General features: G+C 45.0%; 1 protein-coding gene across 1 annotated transcript in view; it reads right to left on the bottom strand.

Moving 5' to 3' along the window:
• Nucleotides 1-755: 755 nt before the first annotated feature.
• GOT2 (glutamic-oxaloacetic transaminase 2) overlaps nt 756-20796 on the bottom strand; it is an 88969-nt gene continuing 68928 nt past the window's right edge. The window contains exons 9-10 of the mRNA XM_029609237.1: nt 14970-15120; nt 756-7915 (exon numbers count right to left, since the gene is read on the bottom strand). Of these exons, the coding sequence (XP_029465097.1) occupies nt 7793-7915; nt 14970-15120 (274 nt within the window). The 3' untranslated portion in view covers nt 756-7792. The remainder of the gene's footprint in view (nt 7916-14969; nt 15121-20796) is intronic.

The raw sequence follows: 20796 nt of genomic DNA, 5'->3' as shown, positions 1-20796 counted from the left end.
TTAGGCTTAGCCACCAATAGTATAATAGAAAACATATAGCTTTGAAGGGTGTAGGTGTTGCTAACCTGCAAGATCATATTCCTTATACATCAAGAAGAAGTCTGCATTCAGTGGAGGTGGCATTTTTATGAACTTCATCTACTATGAGAACACACGGCCATGCTTTTTTTTGTTTCAGTCCTCAGCTATGGAACTCATTAGCCCGTGAAACATACTTAGCAGGGGACATTTTGACTTTTAGGCAACTTACTAAGACTTGGTTATTTTCACAGGCCTTGCCTGTCTTTACTTGATGTTTCACAAATTCTATTACACTTTTATTGTTGTGTGTTTTAACCAATTTTTGGGTATTGTGTAATTTATGATTTTATGTATTTTGATTTGTTCTTATCTGTACATACCTCACCTCGAGTGCGCTCCAGCAGAAAAGGTTATAAATCTAAAACCCAACAAAGTAGGCTTAAGAGAAAACTGTAGCATGAGTTATGATTTGTAGCCCCTGCAAATTAAAGTATATAGTAATTCAGGCAAAAGAACTGTAGAAATGAAGTTGCACTGAAAAAAGGAGTACAAACAGTGCACAGGTAGTAAATGTAATTAACCGATGAAAGCAAGCAGCCCCACAGGCAGGCAGATACTCCTTCAGCTCTCTCCCCCAGAATTGTACTCTAAAACCTATTCATTTGTAAAGGGGGGTTTTGAAAACAGTATGGTCAATATCACTCCACAAGTAATAACCAGCCCAAGTCTTATGGTACCAGCACTGAATCTAGTTTAATAACAGAACAAGAGAGACCCATTAAAAGTTTTAGACGATTACCACCACATCCCCATGAGACCTAGGCAGCAGAATAAACTTTACAACCACAGCTCAAAACTGCAAGCAGATGTAAACTATTCATCGACAGGGATATCGTACACAGCAACCAAGGGAAGGAGATTACAGCATGCAATATCCTGATGGACGGGCAGTCAAAAAAAATAAAATAAAATAAAGACTTAAGAGCACGATTAAATCAAAAAGTTGCCAGGTTTTTCCTTCAGCTCAGTCTGTTACCTATACCATTGTCTTGACTACTGTTTTTTTAGTTTTGTATTTTTCTAACTTATATCATGAGAGGAAGTGAAAACAATGGATGGAGGTGTGGATTTTCCCCCCCCCCCCCCTTTTTGGACCTGAAAGTTTGCTCCTGCTCTTTTGGGCTTCCAGCTCAATTGGAACTTCGGCTGGCAACTAGCAGCATGAGCCTTCAATCACAACAGGGGATTTTTTTTTTTTTTATATCCCCTCCCAACTTACTTTAGTCCAGTCACTGCTGTGCCTGCACTGAGGGAGGAGCTGGGAAGGACCATGCAACAGACCTTCTTCCAGGCTCCTGCAATCATGGGATCTAATTTTGACCACTAAGCATCACCATGTAGGATACCTATGACTCCCTCCTCACCCTTCAGGGCCTGCAAATGCTGCCTCTACAGGGACCCAGCCCTGGCTAACAAAAAAAAAAAAAAAGAGGGAAAATCTGAGGCAGGGATCAAACTGAGGTCCTCCCTCACCACCCCCCCCCCCTTCCCTCATAGTTCCCAGCTGCATCATTGAGTCACAGCCCTTTTCAACAGGACCCTATTGAAAATGAGCTCCATATCAGATTCTCATTTTCAAAAAGGGTAAGTTTTCATAACCATGGTGGACCTCCTGTACCCCCCCCCCCCCTTCCCCCTCCAGTTTCAAACCAAGGTGTGCAGTTTAGCACAAGTCCTATGCCTCTAGATAAATGGCCTGGCTCACTGCTTTAATCCTGTTGCAACCTCTGGTGAAACAAAAACTATGTAAACACACCCGAGTACCAGAAAATACCATTTGGAAGGAAATGTTGTGCGTCACAAAATTTTTTAACAAAACCCTGAATGTCCCAGTATGCAACTGTAAACTGGAAGCCCTGGAGCATTTTGAGAAAACTCCTGGCCTTCCTTTTGTTTGTGAGAGAGCTCCCATCCATTTACCAGGGCCAAGGTAGCAGAGTGAAGGGATGAACTCAAGCATTTTGGAAACAGGTTTGTTTTCATTTAAATTATTGTATTTTTCCCAGGCACTTATCAATGTTTAATACAAAACCAAAACTATTTACCCATAAAAAACAGCAGATTTGTACCCATTTATCCCAGTTTTGTTCTTATCATAATAAAGACAAACTCCTGGGAAAAATAAAATAAAAACAGGTCACTAGGAACAGGCTACATGAATCTGAACTGAAGGAAATAGAAAGATTAGATACAAACTGCTTGGCAATGGAGAAAGCAACAACTGGGAAATAAAACAGGAATTATTTTATCCTTTTTTTTTCCTTTTTGCATAGCCTGTGAAGGATAAGGCAAACCCCCCTCTATAGCAGCAATTTCCAATACTCTACAAAGCTTTTACAAGTCCAAAAATAAAATTACTGAGAGGCTTTGCCATTTCTAAACAATCACCATTCAGACATAAAAATGATTTCATTTCAAATCATAACACCAGAGTTTGGGAGTGGCCTTTTGACTCAGATTGTAGCACTGGGCACTATAAGGGAGTCAGATGCACACTCAACGAAACAGTCGCAATTTCGTGCCAGGTTTACAGATATTAACAGTATAGCTGAACATACAGAGTGCAAGCAGCCTGAGAGGTTTCAAAAACAAAAACAAACTTGAGACCAGGAAGTCATTTCACCCCAGATTAAGACAACAGCCAGAATGCAGGGCTCCTGCTCTCCACCATGAAAATTATTTGTCAGTCAGTAAAAACAGTGAGGTCCATATTCAGTCACTGTCTGGATAGCAAAATAAATAAGTTTATCTGGCTCTGGCTAACTTTAGGATTCCTCTTTTGTGCGACCAGACTTAGTCAGATAAGTTATCTGGCTAACTCAATACCAGAATTAGCCAGATAACTTATCCAACTAATGTAACTCCTCTTTGAAATGCCCCTAAGTTTTCTGACTACTTTCAGCCATATAAGATATCCGGCTAAAATGTAGCCATATAAGTACCAAAATATTCATTTAGCTAGATAACTTCCAAGTGATCCAACTAAATGCCTCTGAATTTTGACCTCAAGCAGTAGGCTGTGCAATATTCCACAAAAAAACAAAACAAAAAAAAACAAACAAACCCAAAAACCCAAAACTGCACACACTAAACATAGGAAGCTATCCACTATATATTACTAAAGAACACAAAGATTTAAACTGCATCCCCTGCATGTTCCCATGGCCCCATGTGCAGCTATTCAAGAGCACAGTAAACCCCCCCCCCCCCCAAAAAAAACCCAAACAAAACAAACAAAAAAAAATGCCCTGATGGTCACTTGAATTGCTCTCCCTCCCCAGCAGCCTAATCACACTTCTGTCTCAACCATCAGTGAGTGAAGTACAGTCTTTTCTGTAGATTTTCAAGCTGCAAAGAGAAATACTATGGATTTGAAACCATTTTCTTATGAGAAATCAGAGGGTCAGATAGGCCTCACCTCAGATGACTGTGCAACCTCTAGCATGCTGTGGCATAATGAGGTAGGCCCTAATCAGCTTAGATAAAAGTATACTGACACTAGACTAGTTTAGTGAACTGCAAGTAGATATTAATACTAATAAAAAGGAAGTAATGACACTAATTTCCGAGCGAAGTTATTCTGACCAATTTAGAGTGGCCAGAGGTACATGATAGGGATGTCAGCTATCTCTACTTTTTGCATTATTCTTAGAACCCTTTGCTATAAAGGTGAGGAATGACAAAAGGAATACAAGGGGTTAACTGACTTGGAGGTCCCGGACTGGGTATAGTGACCACCGATGCCAGCCTTTCCAGCTGAGGTGTGGTGAGTCAAGATCAGTCTGCACAGGGCCAGCGGCTGAAGGAGGTGACATCATTGTCAATCAATCATTTAGAGATGAGACTGGTGCATTTTGCGTTGCTTACCGATCAGTGCAGGTTCTATCAGGCAGTGGCTTACATTAGTTAGCAGAGGATCCAAGAGTCGAGCAGTGGCTCAGGTAGCCCAGGAGTTGCTGTGCTAGGCAGCATGAGACTTGGCTCAACTAGCAGCGTCTCACACAGCCAGGGTAGACAATGTTCAGGTGGATTTTCTCAGTCGGAGATAGCTAGACCTCGGAGAGTGAGAGCTGTCAGATGCAAAAATGTACCTCATTCAGGTCAGGTGGGGTTTTCCCCACATGGACTTGATGGTATCCCGACAAAATGCTAAGGTGCATCGTTTTTACAGTCGCCAGAGGGAACATGGGGCGGAAGGGATTGATGTTCTGATTCTACCCTGGCCTCGAGACATCCTGAATTACGTGTTTCCTCTGTGGTCGCTAGTAGGCAAGGTGCTAAGGCAGACAGAAAACCATCAGGGCAACATGATTCTGCTGGCTCCGGAGTGGCCACAACATCCATGGCTCACGAATCTAGTCAATATGGCAATATATGGTCTTATGAGGTCTGGCCATCTGTCAGGGCTTCTCTGCCGGGGTCCAATATTTTTGGAACAGTTGGCTCACTTCTGTCTTGCGGCTTGTCTTTTGAGAGGTGTGGGTGGTCTTTTTAATTGTAATTATCTGCCTTTTGTTGCAAAAAACTTTTAAGAACTTGGAAAAGTGGGAGGGTATTGGGCTTTCATGGTTTGGGTGTGCGGCAGCTATAAAAATGAATGCATTGAATACATTTGTTTACTTATTTCAAATCCTGCCGATTTTGATTCCTAAAAACGTGTTGAGAATATGGAAGGATTTTCTATTTTATCTGGAGGGCCTCCCTGAGTCGCACATAGAGTCTTTTTTCTTCCCAAAAGAGGGGATTTGGGTATTCTAAATCTCATTTGGTATTATGCAGCCTCACAACTGAAAGCTATTGTAGATTGGCATAAGGGAAAAGAGCCCAAGATCTGGACTTCAGAACAGCAGTTAATAGGGGATATGCCGCTATCTGCTATGCCGAGGCAATCTAGGAAATCTTGGAGGCCTTTGATATCACTTCTCCCATCTACGAGAACTTCTTTAACCTCGCTGGTAGGAAAGAGATGTTATTTTATTTTTACAATACCGTGCTTTTCCATAATACTGAATTTAGTTCAGGTTTGATTCCCTTGCAGTTCTCAAGTTGGAATTGGGGGGTGGTTGTATCTTTTATAAAGCATGTTTGGGATTGGAAGGGGGTCATTAGCTTTAAAGTACTAAAGACCCGGTTACCAGTGAGCACTAATGACTATTTTCTATACCTTCAGGTGAGGCATTTTCTCTCCACGAGCTACATTAAGAAGGATTTGTGACAGGGAAAGTATTTTTGAAGGGTTGTGTAGCATGGCTGATTATGTTAAAGGGATCATCTCAAAACTGTATGGTATTTTAAATAAAGACGTACCAGCTCAGCCAGCACATTTTAGCTTGGGAAAGGGACTTGGGACTCCCAATCTCTGCAGAAGAGTGGGATCAATCTTTTCTTTATACTAATAAATATTTCCTTTATTTCTTCTCCTGTAATTGAAAACAGGTATAAGGTGCTTGTTCCTTAGTATCTCATCCCTGAAAGATTACACAGACTTTTCCCTAACCTTTCAGACATGCTGGCAAGGATTCAGTATGCTAGGTACATTTTATCATTTTGGGGGAATTATATTCTCTCTTGGGAGGAATCGTGGAGGTGGCGCTAAGGCCTTTGCCCAAACAGGTGTTATTGAACATACCACACAAGCTCGATGACCTTCACGTGCAACTTTTGATATAGCAATTTATCATTGCCGCTAAGTGTGAAATTGCTCTTCAGTGGAAATCTCCTTTAGGGCCTTCGATGGCCACTGTTCAAAAATTGCATCGATATGTATATAGGCTGAATATGATCACAGCTTTTAAACATAGAAAGATGCTTAAATTTGAAAAAACCTGGTCACATTGTGTTCATTGAAAAGACGCTTAGTCCTGTACTTTTGTCTGATAAGCAGAGCCTTGTAAATGTTGTTTGGGCGGAGGTGGGGGTAGGGAATAGGTTGGGAAGTGACAGAGTCAAAATGTTAGCTGTCTTGTTGGCTATTTTGGATTGTATTAACATGTATCAATCTTGTGTGCTTATTCTTTTCAATAAAATATATGGAAAAATAAATAGTACGCAAATACACTATAAACTAAAAAGTATGCAAACCTAAATATATGTGCAAAAACAAAATGAACGGCATGCATAAATCACATTTAATGCATATAAGATTTGCACACACAAGGGCTAGAAGCACAACTTATATGCAACAAAGTTATGTTTTATGTGCATGAGTTAAGAACATAAAATGTGTGCTCACAGATGGTGTGCACAAAGACCACATACATCATGTTTTATGTGCACACATCCTGAATACAGGATCCTGGCACTACAGAAAGTTTACTCCAGAACAACCAGGAGTTAAATTTCCAGTGTTAAGACGACACAGTTATTTGTCTCAATTAACATGGTATGCGCCAAGCTGCATCCATATTTTTAATAAATTTTGTGCTCAAAACCTGCTCACTAGGTAAAGTTCTATGCAAAAAAATGTGCACAAAACCACACACTGACCTCAGTACACCCTGTCACACCTTAATACATTGGGGCCACAGTTTCTTCCAGGCTCTAGGAACAAACTAGAGAAATGCCCAAATGAATTTTAAATATGAATTTAAGACTGCACATTTTAATGATGATGTAGAATGGGTTTTGGGAGTTGCCATGCTTATTTCTGAAGTACTATGAAGGGTACCCAGTGTGTAATACTTCCAAAGATCACACAGCAAGTACTATAACAGACCTTTTAGCAGAGATTTTCTGGCTAAATCGTAGCTGCTTACAGAGTTTTAAAACTATCCTTCAATTTGTTGGGATTCAATAGGCTCATGCAGTGCGATGCAAATCCGTCTGGTCTAAAAACTGATCCATTGTTTATGACAAGTGCAAACATGGCTGCACCATACTGGGCAGGGGGAAACTGTAGCAACAAGAAGTTTTCAGAAGACGGACCTGATATCGATGGAAGCCCATGGCGGGCAAAAGACAGTGGATTAAAATCCTTTTGCTTGTTCCTCTGATAGCGTCCCTTCCTCTAATAATAATATAGTATTATATGATTTGTTTTTATATGAGCATTGAGTAACTGCATCTCTATTTTTTGGATTAAGGGTTTAATTGATAACAGGGTATTTCTTTCAAAAGCACTTAAAAAAATATTGCACAGTACACAGGGTGTAGCTGACTTAAGATACTCTCAAATACTACAAGCCTTCAGTAAAATACCATTCAAACAAACAAACAAACAAACAAACAAACAATCTAGCACAAGAGATGAAGGGGCGCAGAGACAAGATAATGTAAAGGATGGCAGAGGTCTGGGGCTGTCACCTACGTCTCTGTCCAATGCGCCATTCTGGACAGCAAGCCCATAGAAAGGGAAATTCCTGCTGCCCTGCTTGCCCCTTTTATAAACTGGCATAGAGGGCACAGACTCAGATTACAGTCTCAGGCAGAATAACCAAGTCCTTACAGACAGATGAGGGACTGCATTTCTACCCCAAATGTCCAATTCCAGATGGGGAGAGAGAAATGGGACTCAAGATATGGAGGATAAACAAACAGGTCTCAGTCTCTAATATCTCACACTGTCCTATTGGGAATTTGAGCTGTAGTTTAAAGGATGACAAATGCTGGGCTTTTTGTATTTTTTTTTTTTTGCTTCTTGTGGATGGGAACAGCAGCAGTTGAAAGGCAGGCCTCAGACCCCACTCCATAGCACCAACTGAGGTCCTGGTGTTTACTTGGTGACCTGGTAGATGGCATGTGCAAGATAACCCACGTTAGCAGATGTGATCCCTGCCACAGAAATGCGGCCATCCTTGGTTAGATAGACTGAGAACTCCTTGGTCAGTCGGTCCACCTGTAGGGAAAAGTACAAAATGATTCAATGAGCTTGTTGTGGAACTCAAGGTATAAATATTAAATAGAGGCTACATCCAGGCAGAATGTCATCACTACCACCACGAATGTGATTTCTATGATTAACATTCAGTTTTATTCACATTAATTGAAGCCTGGAGAGGTTACATGACATGCACTAGGTCACCAAGAATCAGCAACTGCTGCAATTCACATGGGCCCAAATGGAGCAATAATTAACAAGCACACGATCACAGTCAACATAAATCCAGTCAATGAGAGGATTCCCATACTTGTGAAATTACTACAAGATATGGGATTTTGTGGGAAAGTAAAATTTCTTATTTAGCCTAGCTTATTAGTTGGACCCAAGTATATGGCCTAGACTAAACCAGTGTTTTATAATCCTACAAAACTTCACTTTTATTCTATACTTATTTGTATCATTAAATTACAAACTTTTTAAAATTGTTATTGTTTGTTATATTAATTTCATGTTGTACCCTGCTTAGGGTGACCAGGTATAAATTAAGCAGGTTTTAAATTTAACAAATACATAATCATGATGACAAGATCACAGCTGTAAAAGAAAGAAAATTACATGACAAGGACCAATATTACTACTGCATGCCCCTAAGAAAAGGTGGTCCCCTCCAAACCCACCTAAAGCAGAGTTGCTTACCTGTAACAGGTGTTCTCCTAGGACAGCAGGATGTTAGTCCTCATATGTGGGTGACATCAGATGCAGCCCGGCACGGAAAACTTTTGTCAAAGTTTCTAGAATCTTTGACCGGTACACTGAGCATGCCCAGCATGCCACTATCTGCACTTCCACGCAGGGTCCCCTCTTCAGTCTCATAAAGTATGAAACCCAACTCCATGGAGTGGCAGGTGGGATTCCTGAGGACTAACATCCTGCTGTCCTAGGAGATCACATGTTACAGGTAAGCAACTCTGCTTTCTCCTAGAACAAATCTTCACATGTGGGTGAATACCAAGTTACAGTCTTCTCCGGGCAACAATGACCAACAGACCTAACTGGGAGCAAACGGGCACAAAAAAAACCACGGTACTGTTGGCAATAGAGGGAGACAGCCTGAACTCGAACAAAGAACCGGGAGCGTTGGGTTTACAGCTGAAAGATTTCGAAGGACAGACTGGCCGAAGTTACTATCATGTCAGCCATCCTTGTCTAAACAGTAGTGAGCAGAGAACGTGTGGAAAGAACTCCATATTGCAGCCTTGTAGATTTTGGCAACGGGACACACTCAAGTGAGTTACCAAAGCCACCATGGCTCTCAGAGTGAGCCTTCACACAACCTCCAAGTTGAAGGCCCACCTGCACACAGCAGACGAAAATACAATCTGTCAGCCAATTTGATAGTTTGCTTGGTCACCCCAACTTCCAATCTATTCTTATCGAAAGATATGAAGAGCTGTGTGGACTGCCGGTGGGCCGCTGTGTGCTCGAGACAGAAAGCTAAGGCCCTCTTGCAATCCGCACTGTGCACAACCCATTCACCCTGGTGTGAATGAAGCATCAGAAAGAAGGTGAGCAGAATGACTGCAGATGAAAATCAATCACCATCATAGGCAGGAACTTTTGTGTAGGGTGGATATGTCACCAACGCCTGAAGCTCACTAACCCTGTGTGCCGAAGTTACCACAACCAGGAAAATAATTTTCCAGGTCAGGTACCTCAGATCACAGGAGTGCAAAGGCTCAAAAGGATCATGCATGAGCCAAGCCAATACAATGTTGAGGTCCCATGACACAACAGTAGGCAGATAGGGAAGTTTCAGCTGATGCAAACCCCGCATAAACACTAAACAGAGACGGGTGTACTGCTAACTCCCTGGTGGTAAGCATGGTGGCACTCAGGTGTACCCAGAGTTGGTCTTCAAGCCAGCCTCCGAAAGGTGCCACAAATAGTCAAGAAACTTCAGAGCAGAGCAGGCAAATGGATCAAAGTTGTGAACCACACACCAGATGGAAAATCTCTTCCACTTCAGACTAAGACTTTCTGGTGGAAGACTTCCTAGAAGCTACTAGTACCTGAGACATGTGGTCAGAGAGGCCCAGGGGCCGCAGAACTAGCCTCTCAACATCCAGGCCATCAAGGCTAATACCCTGAGGTTTGGATGGCATAGCCTGCCCTGATCCTGTGTAATCAGGTCAGGGGAGGTACCCAGGCTGATTGGTTCTATGACAGACAGGTCTTTCTGGAGCAGGAACTAGACCTGCCTCAGCCAACAAGGGGCCACAAGAATCATGGTACCCTTGTCCTGCTGGAGCTTCAAAAGAGTGTTCATCAACCAGTGGAAGCAGAGGATATGCATACAGAAGGCCTTTGCCACAGTGGTGGGCAAAGGTGTCTGAGGCTGGTGTTCCATCTGACCTGAACAGGGAGTAGGAGTGACTCACTTTGTAGTTGAAAGGGAAGCAATGAGGTCCACGTCTGTCACTACTGGATTCAGGGACCACTCGTGTGGCTGGAACTCCAGACTCAAGCGTTACACCACCACATTCTCTGTCCTGGCCAGGTACATCGCTCATAGGAGCATGTCTCATGACAGAGCCCAGTACCAAATCTGCACTGTCCCCTGACAGAGGAGGAACGACCCAGTGCCTCCCTGTTTGTTGATGTACCACATTGCCACCTGATTGATTGGATGAGGACCGAATGGTTGGACAAACGATCCCGGGATGCCTATAGAGTGCAGCGGATCGCTTGCAGCTCCAGGAAGTTGATCTGGAACTGAGATTCCTGAGCCATCCATCGACCTTGTGCATCCCAACTCAGAGTCAATGAGTCTGTGGTAAGTACAACCTGAGATGGGGAGCCTGGAAAGGAACCCCCTGTTTCAGATTGGAAAGATCTTCCCACCAAGACAGGGAGATCTGAAGAGGCTTCATATTGCAGATGCGTGCACTGAGGTGGCCTGCTGCTACTGTGACTGCAGAGTCCATTGCATCCTACATATACACAAGTGTGCTGGGGGGGGGGGTAACATGGACCAACGCAGCCATGTGACTGACAAGATGGAGTAAAAGGCGGGTAGAGACCTCCTAGCAGTGGTGGATCAAACTCGCAAGCGACCAGGCAAGCGCCCAATCTCGAAGTAGGAACGCCCTGGCCTGAGCCGTGTCTAGATGGGTTTCTATGAAGGCCAGCTTTGGTGACGGGCTGAGGTGGGACTTCGGGTAATTAATGCAAATCCAAGAGACTACAGCACCTGAATGGTCAATTTCAGAGAGCGAAACGTCCCCTCCTGTGTGGTGCTCTTGACCAACCAATTGTCCAAGCCGGGGAAAACATACACTCCCTGATAGCAGAGGTGTGCACTCACTACTGCCAGGCACTTGGTGAAGACCCATGGGGATGACAAGGTCGAACGGTAACAGCCTGTACTGGAAGTGTCCTTCGCCTACAGTAAATCAAAGATACTTTTGGTGACCAGGAAAGATTTCAATGTGGGTAAAGGAATCTTTCAGATCAAGGGAGCAAAGCCAATCTCCTCTTTGCAGGAGTGGGATCAGGGTGCCCAAAGAGACCATCTTGAACTTTTCTCTTTGAAGGAATTTGTTCAAAGCTCTCAGCTCTAGAATAGGGCAGAGCCCCCCCCCATTCTCTTTGGTATTAGGAAATACCGAGAGTAGAATCCTCGGCCCCGTTGGCACAGTGGAACAGGTTCGACCGCTCCAGCCATTTGAAGGGTGGAGAGCTCTGTCAAGAGTATCTCCTGATGAGGGGACAAACCCCAAGATGGACAAGGGGGAGAGTCTGCAGGGACATCCCTAAGTTCAGCTGGTACCCTTGGTGGATGATGGAAAGGACACACTGGCCCAAGGTAACGTGGGGTCAGCAGTCTGTAAAGAGACACAGCCTGCCCCCTACTGGAGGGGCAGGACGTTGAGGGTACAGCGGTTTGGCTTATGCTCCGTTACTGCCAGTCAAAACCCCATAGCAGGGCTCTGTTGTGGGGCTGGTGTGTGGTGTGCACACCCATGAAGCAGGAGGATAATACTTACTCTGGTGATAGGACTTCCTAGAGCCCTGGCACAAGGATTTCCTGACAGAGGACGGCCTGTCAGACGTACTGGCTGAAAGACGCTGCAGGGTCTCGAAGTGATCCTTTAACTGGGCACTGCATCCCTGACCTTATCTCCGAAGATATTTTCATCAGTGCAGGGTAGGTCTGCAAATTTCTCTTGGACCTCAGACAGGAGGTCTGAAGCTCCAAGGCAAGCCATCCTGTAGGCGCCAATGCCCGCTGCAGCCACACTCGCCACTGTCTCAAACACATCATAGGTGAACCTCACCTTGTGTTTTACCAGCCTTCAGACTCTGCTGCACCACTGTCAAAAAAGCATCCAGCTGTTGCTGGGGCAGGTTCTCAGACAGCTCCTGAATGTGTTTTCACAAGTTTCAGTTGTATTGAGTCATGTATAGCTGGTAGGAAGCAATACAAGCAATGAGCATGGCTCTCTGATATACTTTCCTAACCAAGGCATCCAATGCTCTATGCTCCCTACCAGGAGGAGCAGAGGTATGGGTGTGAGAACACGTAGCATTTTTGAGGGCGGACTCCACCACCACAGATTGATGTGGAAGGTGAGGTGTCTCAAACCAAGGCTTGCTGCACTAGGTAGATGGCATCTGCCTTCCGATTCACTGGAGGAACGGACCACAGGGTGCTCCAGATCTTAAGAAGTAATTCCTTAAAGATGTCATGGACTGGAACAGCCACTATCTCCTTTGGGGCATCCATAAACTGGTGGACTTCCAGCATCTTATGCAGAGAATCCTCCTCAGTGAATAGCTGAAATGGGATAACCTCCACCATAGCCCGGACAAAGCCCGCAAAGGAGAGGTCTTCTGGAGGGGGACCTGCGCCTTTTATCTGGAGACGACGGGTCCGACAAAAGATCTCCTGAGTCATCTGAGGACGAGTCAGAGGTGGCATCCCCCAATGGATCATATGGGATGTCCTCCTCACTAAGGTCCCCTGGCGGCCACTGTGGAGGGTCCTTGCTCATGCTTCTGTTTGGGCACAGAGGGCATCAAGGTAATTGATGGCACTAAGGGCATCGATGACCTGGGAACTGGACTGGGGAATGTCTGGCGCGGGATCAACAGCCCCGACGTGCCAGTGACCACATCTGTTCTTCCTCCTCAGAAGATCCCAAGATGGGTATCGCGCCAGAGGGGGGCATCAGTGGCCGCTGCAGAAGAGATGGTTCCCTGGGCACCAGCTGCAATGGTAGCACACCCAGCAGGACGTCCAGACTCTCTAGTAAGGGTGCCAGAGAAGGCGCTGGCTCCGGCACAGGTATGGGGATGGTGCCGGGGTGTCTCGATACCCTGTAGGGCTCTGAGCACTGCCAACTGCACCCTGCAATCCATCTCTCCTCCTGAAAATCCGTTGAAGTCAAAATGGATTGAGGAGGAGGAAGAGGAGGAGACACCAGAGCCTCCCGGTGGGGAACACCTGGAACATCCAGGTCTTATGGAGGGTGATGCCTTCGCCCCATGGGGGTCGCTTCGGTGGCTGCACGGTGATCATTGGCAGTGAACAGAGCCCAGTGCTGTGTACCAACCAAAGGCAACTGGTGTCGATGCTTGCGAGACTTCCCTCTGTGCTTGGCCCGGTCTTTCCCCAGTGCCAAGGATGGAGAGGAGCCAGATATCTGAGTGCAACGACACTGGTGACAGCCTATCCCCGGCCCCTTTCTCCGAAGAGGGTCCTGATGGAGGGGTGGACATGGATGGCGTGTCCAATGGTTTCCCACAGCCTCCACGTGGTGTCGCCCCTGATCCCGGAGTCGATGGATCACAATTTTTGGTGATGCTTCTCCATCTTTTCTAGACAAGCGTGACAGCCGTTGGGGATCATCTGATCGCAAAAACGACACCCCTGGACGTCACTGCCCCCAGGCAGAGGATACAGACTTCATGCGGATCAGTATTAAACATGGTCCATGGACATGGGGGTGTTGGCAGAACCCGGATGCCATGAAAAATAGCTGGCGAGCGGTTTATCGCCAGCAGCCACAGAGGAGCAACACACAGGAGATTGACCGCAACAAGGGAAAAAAATTTAACCTACCATGATGGTGATCAGGATACCGACTGGAAGAAGAAAGACCCGGCAAAGAAAGTCGAAAAAAATCAGGAAAGCAAAACAGACTTTGAAAATAGCAAAGTTCCACAATCCGTGAGGCAAATACTTTGCAGGAAAAAAAAAAAAGACTGAAGAGGGATCCTGTGTGGATGTGAGGATAGTGGCATGCTGGGCATGCTCAGTGTGCCGGTCAAAGTTTCTAGATAATGTGACCCACATGTGAGGATTACCATCCTGCTTGTCTTAGGAGAACAGAGTCCTCACAGTAAGACTAGAGTGTGTGTGCGAAAATGTGTGCGTGTGTGCACTTTTGGAGTAAGCTGACATTTAGCTGCACTGAGTAGAGGCATTCCTAGGGATGCTGTTAGGTCAGGGGAGGGAAAGTATGCATACATTTGTCAAGCAAACTTCTACTCGCAATCAAAGCAAATGGAAGTGATCATGCATCCTTTGTACCTGTGGCAATTTTCAAAGAGAAAATACATGCATACTTTCACTTTCAGCATTGGTGCAGAGCCCATGGGTAGAGGCTGTATTTTAATATTATGCTATTTATAGAAGACCACACGGGAACACACCCTTGCTACTTCTTGTACCAAGAGTTTGTATTACATAGTACTAGATTAAACTGGAATTCATAGTGACCTCCAACCTAATAAATACTACCTTGCCCATGCGCACAGCACTTTTTAAAGAGTCTTGCATACGTCAGTCAATGAGCACACATTTCCCCAGGGCTCCAAGTCATCACAACAGATGAGTTTATGCTAATTTTTCAACTATCCTTCCACGGCTATTCATCTTGAGAAACTCCCAGAATGCTCTGAAATCTCTGAACTGACTTTCTTATAACCTGAATGTGATCATGATCATCTAGCCAGCTGACCCAATTCTTGCAGGTTTAGAATGAATAGTTCTCATCAACCGCACCTGCTCGGGCTTCAGCCCTGTGAAACAGAACATGCCGATCTGGTCAGTGATATGCTGCCAGTTGTGGATAGAGCCCTCTTTCTTCAGGTTGGACACCAGCTGCTCCCTCATGCTGATGATACGATTAGCCATTCCTTTCACCTCCTCTAACCTGCAGAGGAGAAAATGCACAGGAGTTCACATTTCCAGAAGAGATTCCAAACATCTGATAGTGATGTCAATTGTTGAACATAACCTGGGATCTTCGTTTTCAGTTTTTATTTTATTTTTTTCCTGGGAATTTCAATGCTATAATAAAATATTAGCAGAAAAATGACACTTCCACTGGTTTTTCTCCTGTTAGTCATTTTTTCACAGATTGATTGTTATAATGTTGAAATTCCCAGAAAAAAAAACCCCACACTGAAAATGAAGGTCCTGAAGCATAACCCATGCATGTGGACTGATCTGGCTGGCTGATTAGGAACATCAATTGAAATAAGATTCCACTGAAGTAAATCTAGTTGAGACTTGCAGAATGGTAGCTATGTCTCCAAACTTGTTTTCGGAGTTGCATCATCAAAACATCAGTGACAATGACTTGTGATGTCACAAAGACTGGGCCCTCTATACCAGGGCTTCCAAAATCTGTCCTGGGGACTCCAAAGTTAGTCAGGTTTATAGGATACCATAATACACATACTTGAGATAAATTTGCATATACAGAGTCTCCATAGCATGCAAATTTCATGCATATTTATTATGGATATCCTGAACACCCAACTGGCTGTGGAGTCCCTAGGACAGGTTTAGAAAGCCCTGGTCTGTACTGTATGACCCTGGAGGATAGATCATAAAAAGGAACAAGAAAGTGAGTTTGTTGCTGCCAAAATATAATTAGAAACAAGGAAAAAAAGATGTGGGTATGGAGTGGGGGAGCAAGAGCCCCCTATTCCAGGTACAGCTGTTAGTTTGGACTATATGGGAGCTGACTACTCTGCGGCAGTTCTCTTCACCAATAATTCACTCAATGTCTAAAAATATCATTCTAGTATAACTTATTCAAAACACAGGCCTTGCTGAAATGCCATCCACTTTATTACTACTACTAATCTATAGGTAATCTGGTTACTAGGTGGCTGAATGCAGTTTGACCCACAACCTAGGCCTATCAGGGAGAAGATCCAGTACAGACGGGCCTCCTTGACAGGCCAAAAAACGCTGTAGTAAGAACAGGGAAGATATGACAGGCTCCCAGCAAACAGCAGCACATGGTTCTAGAGTACATGGTGTGGTTAGATGCATACATGTTTGTGTGTGAATATTTATCGGTTTCTGTTATTCTGTATTGACGTCTTAGGTAATGTAGTTGCTTACCTCTTCTTGGTGTTTTTCACAGACAGCAAGATAATCAGCCAAACAAATGAGCAATGTCATGTAACAATGCTGATGCGGCGTGCTTCTTGTAAAGCTTAGAAACAGCCTAGAAAGCTATTCTGGACATGCACAGGGTTCTCACACAGCTGCTATTGCACAGGTCCCCTCAATCCTATATAAGAGCTTTAAAAAAAGTCAACTAATAGGAGGAAGGAAAAAATGTGTGGCTGATCATCCTGCTACAGGTAAGCAACTTATTTCTTCATCAACAAGCAGGTTGATCAGCCACACAAAAAAACCCCTAGCTAAATGTCTTTCAATAAGGAAAAAAAAAAAAGAGGAAGAAAATAAAGTGCCAATAAGCAAGACATGTTTTTGTGGGACAAAGCCTCATCAGTTTTTTTTTCCCCTTCAGGAAGTCAATCCAAAATCAGAAGTTCCACCCAGAGCTAATGTAGCCTACTTTCCAGGAAACTCATGTCCATGGTGTATACATATGCCTGGATTTCGGGGAAAAAACCCTACAACCCACATCTCTCTAAACCCTTATGCCCCTCTTAACATGTCTTGAAAATTTGGTGTGGATAGGATGCCAAACAAACATTAAAAAGGGACATGCATCTCAATTCTCCTTTGGAAAGTAGGCTAAAAATGGTCTTGGGGAGGGGGGGGGGGGAATAAGAACTTAAGATATGCCATGCTGGGACAGACCAAGGTCCCTCAAGGCCAGAATCTTGTGTCCAATAGTGGTCAATCCAAGTCACTAGTACCTGGCAAGTACTCAAGCATTAGATAAATCCTAAGCTATTATTCCTTATTGATTAATAGCAGTTTAGGGACATCTCTTCTAGGAACTTATCCAAACTTTTTTTTAAACCCAGTTACAATAACTGCTGTACCCACATCCTCTGGCAATTAATTCCAGAGCTTAACTATGCACTGAGTGAAAAAGTAAAGTCGCTTACATGTAACAGGTGTTCTCCAAGGACAGCAGGATGTTAGTCCTCACACATGGTGACATCATCAGAGCCCAGCATGGAAAACCTTCGTCAGGTTCCTCTTTAGTCTTATAATATAGAATTTGCAAAAATTAAAACAAAACTAAAAAAACAACTCCGAGGGGAGGCGGGCAGGTTTCCCGAGGACTAGCATCCTGCTGTCCTTGGAAAGCAACTCTGCTTTCTCCAAAGGACAAGCAGGATGGTAGTCCTCACATATGGGTGAATATGTAGCTACAGGCTGCTCCCAACATAGGCAGCATTTAACAGGTGCAAATGTGCACAAAAGCTAGTGCTGCTAGAAAAAACGGGAAGAAAACCTGTACCCAAAGAAAGAGCCCAAGGCAGGAACAATTGGGTTTTTATGGCTGAAAACTATTATGGAGGACTGACTGACCATCACGTCGTCCACCTTGATCCAAACAATGAGAGGTGAAGGTGTGAAGGGAACTCCAGGTCGCAGCCCTGCAGATCTAGTGTACGGATACCGCACGCAAGCGAGCCACCGAAGCTGACATGGCTTGAACCGAATGAGTCTTGACATGGCCCTCAAGCTGCATCCCGCTTATTCATAGCAGAAAGAAATACAGTCTGCTAGCCAATTGGATAAGGTCTGTTTGGACACTAACTCCTAACCTGTTCCTGTCAAAAGAGGCAAGAGTTGAGTGCACTGGCAGGGAGGTGCTGTCCATGCCAGGAAAAAGGCCAGGGCCCTTTTACAATCCTGGTGAGAGTTTGGCTTTGGAAAGAAGGTGGGGAGGACAATGGATTGATTGAGATGGAACTCCGTGACCATCTTTGGAAGTTACTTCGGATGTGTTCGCAAAAACACCTTATGAAAAAATGTTGTATAAGGTGGATACGACACCAAAGGCTGAAGCTCATAGACCCTGCGTGATGAGGTGACTGCCACCAAGATGACCTTCCAGAATAGATACTTCAGATTGCAAGATCTCAGGGGCTCAAATGGTGCCCTCATGACATGGGTCAAGACCACACTGAGGTGCCAGGAGACCGCTGTGGGCCATATTAGAGGCTTAAGCTGCAGCAAATCTTGCATAAAATGACCAATGAGCAGATGGGTGGAAATGGAAGCACCATCCATCCGTCCCTGATAATATGCTCTGAAGGCACTAAGGTGAGCTCTCACAGATGTGGTCTTCAAGCCAGCCTCGGAGAGATGAAAAAGTCATGGCATGGAACATGAGAACGAGCCAAACCATTTCCCTCACACCAAACCGAGAACCTCTTCCACTTGAGATTATATGATCTCCTCGTGGAAGACTTCCTGGACTCCACCAGGACTCGAGACACGCCATCTGAAAGGGTCTGCAAGGTCACCCGGGCAATATCCATGCCGTGAGCATCAAGGCTCGAAGGTTGGGGTGATGCAGCCTGGTGATCAGGTCTGCAGCAGTTCCCAGCCAGATCAGATGACATGTCCTGCAGAAGCAGGAACCAGATCTGGCAAGGCTAAAAGGTGCAATCAGATCATGGTGCCTCAGTCCTGTTGGAGTTTTTGGAGTGTCTTTGAGAGTAGTGGCAGCAGAAGATAAACGTACAGGAGACCAGTGCCCCAGTGACATGAGAAAGCAGACACTGACCCCTCGCCCGCTTGGACCAGGGATCAGAACAGATCCACTTTCTTGTTGTCCGGGGAAGCGAACAGATCTACATCCAAGATTCCCCATAGGCAGAAGAAGCGGTTCGTGCCGGAAGGTCTAACTCAAGGAATCTGCCAGGTTGTTGCCTGTCCCTGGGAGGTGCATAGCTCAGAGAAAAATGCCCTGCGAGAGAGCCCAGGACCAAATCTGCACTGATCCTTGGCAGAGGAGGAACAATCCCGTTCCCCCCTTTTTGCTCAAGTACCACATTGCCATTTGATTGTCTGTTTGAACCAGGACTACCTTGTTGGTCGGATGATCCTGGAATGCCCATAGGGCATATTGGATCGCCCAGAGCTCCAGGAAGTTTATCTGTAGGTGCTACTCCTGCATGGATCAGTGGCCCTAGGTACTGAGGCCCGCCAACGTGGGCTCCCCAACACGTGTAAGATGCATTTGTGGTGAGAACGATCTGGAGTTGAGTGACCCAGAAAGGCATCCCCCTCTCCAGGTTGGACAGGATCTCCCACCATACGAGGGATTGTCGAAGTAGAGTGGTGACAAAGATGGGAGCCTGAAGGTCCCTGGTGGCTTGGCACCCCTGAGAGCGCAATGTCCACTGCGCCCTGTGCATGTGTAGCCGAGCAAAGTGCGTGACGTGAACAGTCGCCGCCGCATGCCCCAAAAGGCACAGAATCTGGTGTGCTGAGACATGAGGACAGCACATGATTACCCTCGCCAGAGAACTGAGGGTTAGCACTCTGTCCCGGGGCAAAAAGGCCTTCCTCTGGACAGTATTGAAGCTGGCTCTGATGAAGTCCAACTGTAGCGATGGCTGAAGGTGGGATTTTGGGTAGTTGATTAGAAATCTCAGGCCTTCCAGAACAAGTATGATGGAATGCAGGGAATGCAACGCTCCCTATCTGGAATCTCTCTTGATGAGTCAATTGTTGAGTTAGGGGAAGTAATGCACCCATTTTATTTATTATTTAAATTCTTTTAATATGCCGATGCTCAAGACCAGGTCTTATCGTACCGGTTTACAGCAAAACCAGGGGAAACCATAATTAGAAGAAAGTTACAATGAACAGGGAGTACAATTCAGGACAAATGAAAGAAAAATAATTAGTTTAACATGAGGCTTCTGATAGAAATGCGAACAGGCAACTATAACAATTGATTAGCATGGAAAGCTAAATTATCGGCTAAATTAACCCATTGCCTCCTGAAATAAGCCCCCATCACTGCCAGGCATTTTGTGAAGATGCAGGGTGCTGATGTGAGGCTGAAGGGCAGCACCCTTCTACCATGAAGCGAAGATACTTCCAATGTCCGGGAGAAATAGGAATATGGGCATATGCATCTGAGATCAAGAGAGCAGAGCCAGCCCCCAGCCCTGAGGAGAGGGGTCAGAGTTCCCAACAAGACCATTTTGAATTTTTCTCTGACAAAAACATAAGAACATAAGAAATTGCCATGCTAGGTCAGACCAAGAGTCCATGAAGCCCAGCATCCTGTTTCCAACAGAGGCCAAACCAGGCCACAAGAACCTGGCAATTACCCAAACACTAAGAAGATCCCATGCTACTGATGCAATTAATAGCAGTGGCTATTCCCTAAGTAAACTTGATTAATAGCAGTAAATGGACTTCTCCTCCAAGAACTTATCCAAACCTTTTTTGAACCCAGCTACACTAACTGCACTAACCACATCCTCTGGCAACAAATTCCAGAGTTTTATTGTGCGTTGAGTACAGTTTAACGCCCTTAGATCCAGTATGGGGCGAAGTCCACCGGTTTTCTTGGGAATCAGGAAATACCTGGAGTAGAACCTGTCGCCCTGCTGACTTGGCGGCATTGGTTCGACCG

This window comes from Rhinatrema bivittatum, chromosome 7 (assembly GCF_901001135.1).
Source record: "Rhinatrema bivittatum chromosome 7, aRhiBiv1.1, whole genome shotgun sequence".
In the NCBI taxonomy this organism is placed as follows: Eukaryota; Metazoa; Chordata; class Amphibia; order Gymnophiona; family Rhinatrematidae; genus Rhinatrema; species Rhinatrema bivittatum.
This window is presented reverse-complemented; position numbering and strand designations above follow the sequence as displayed.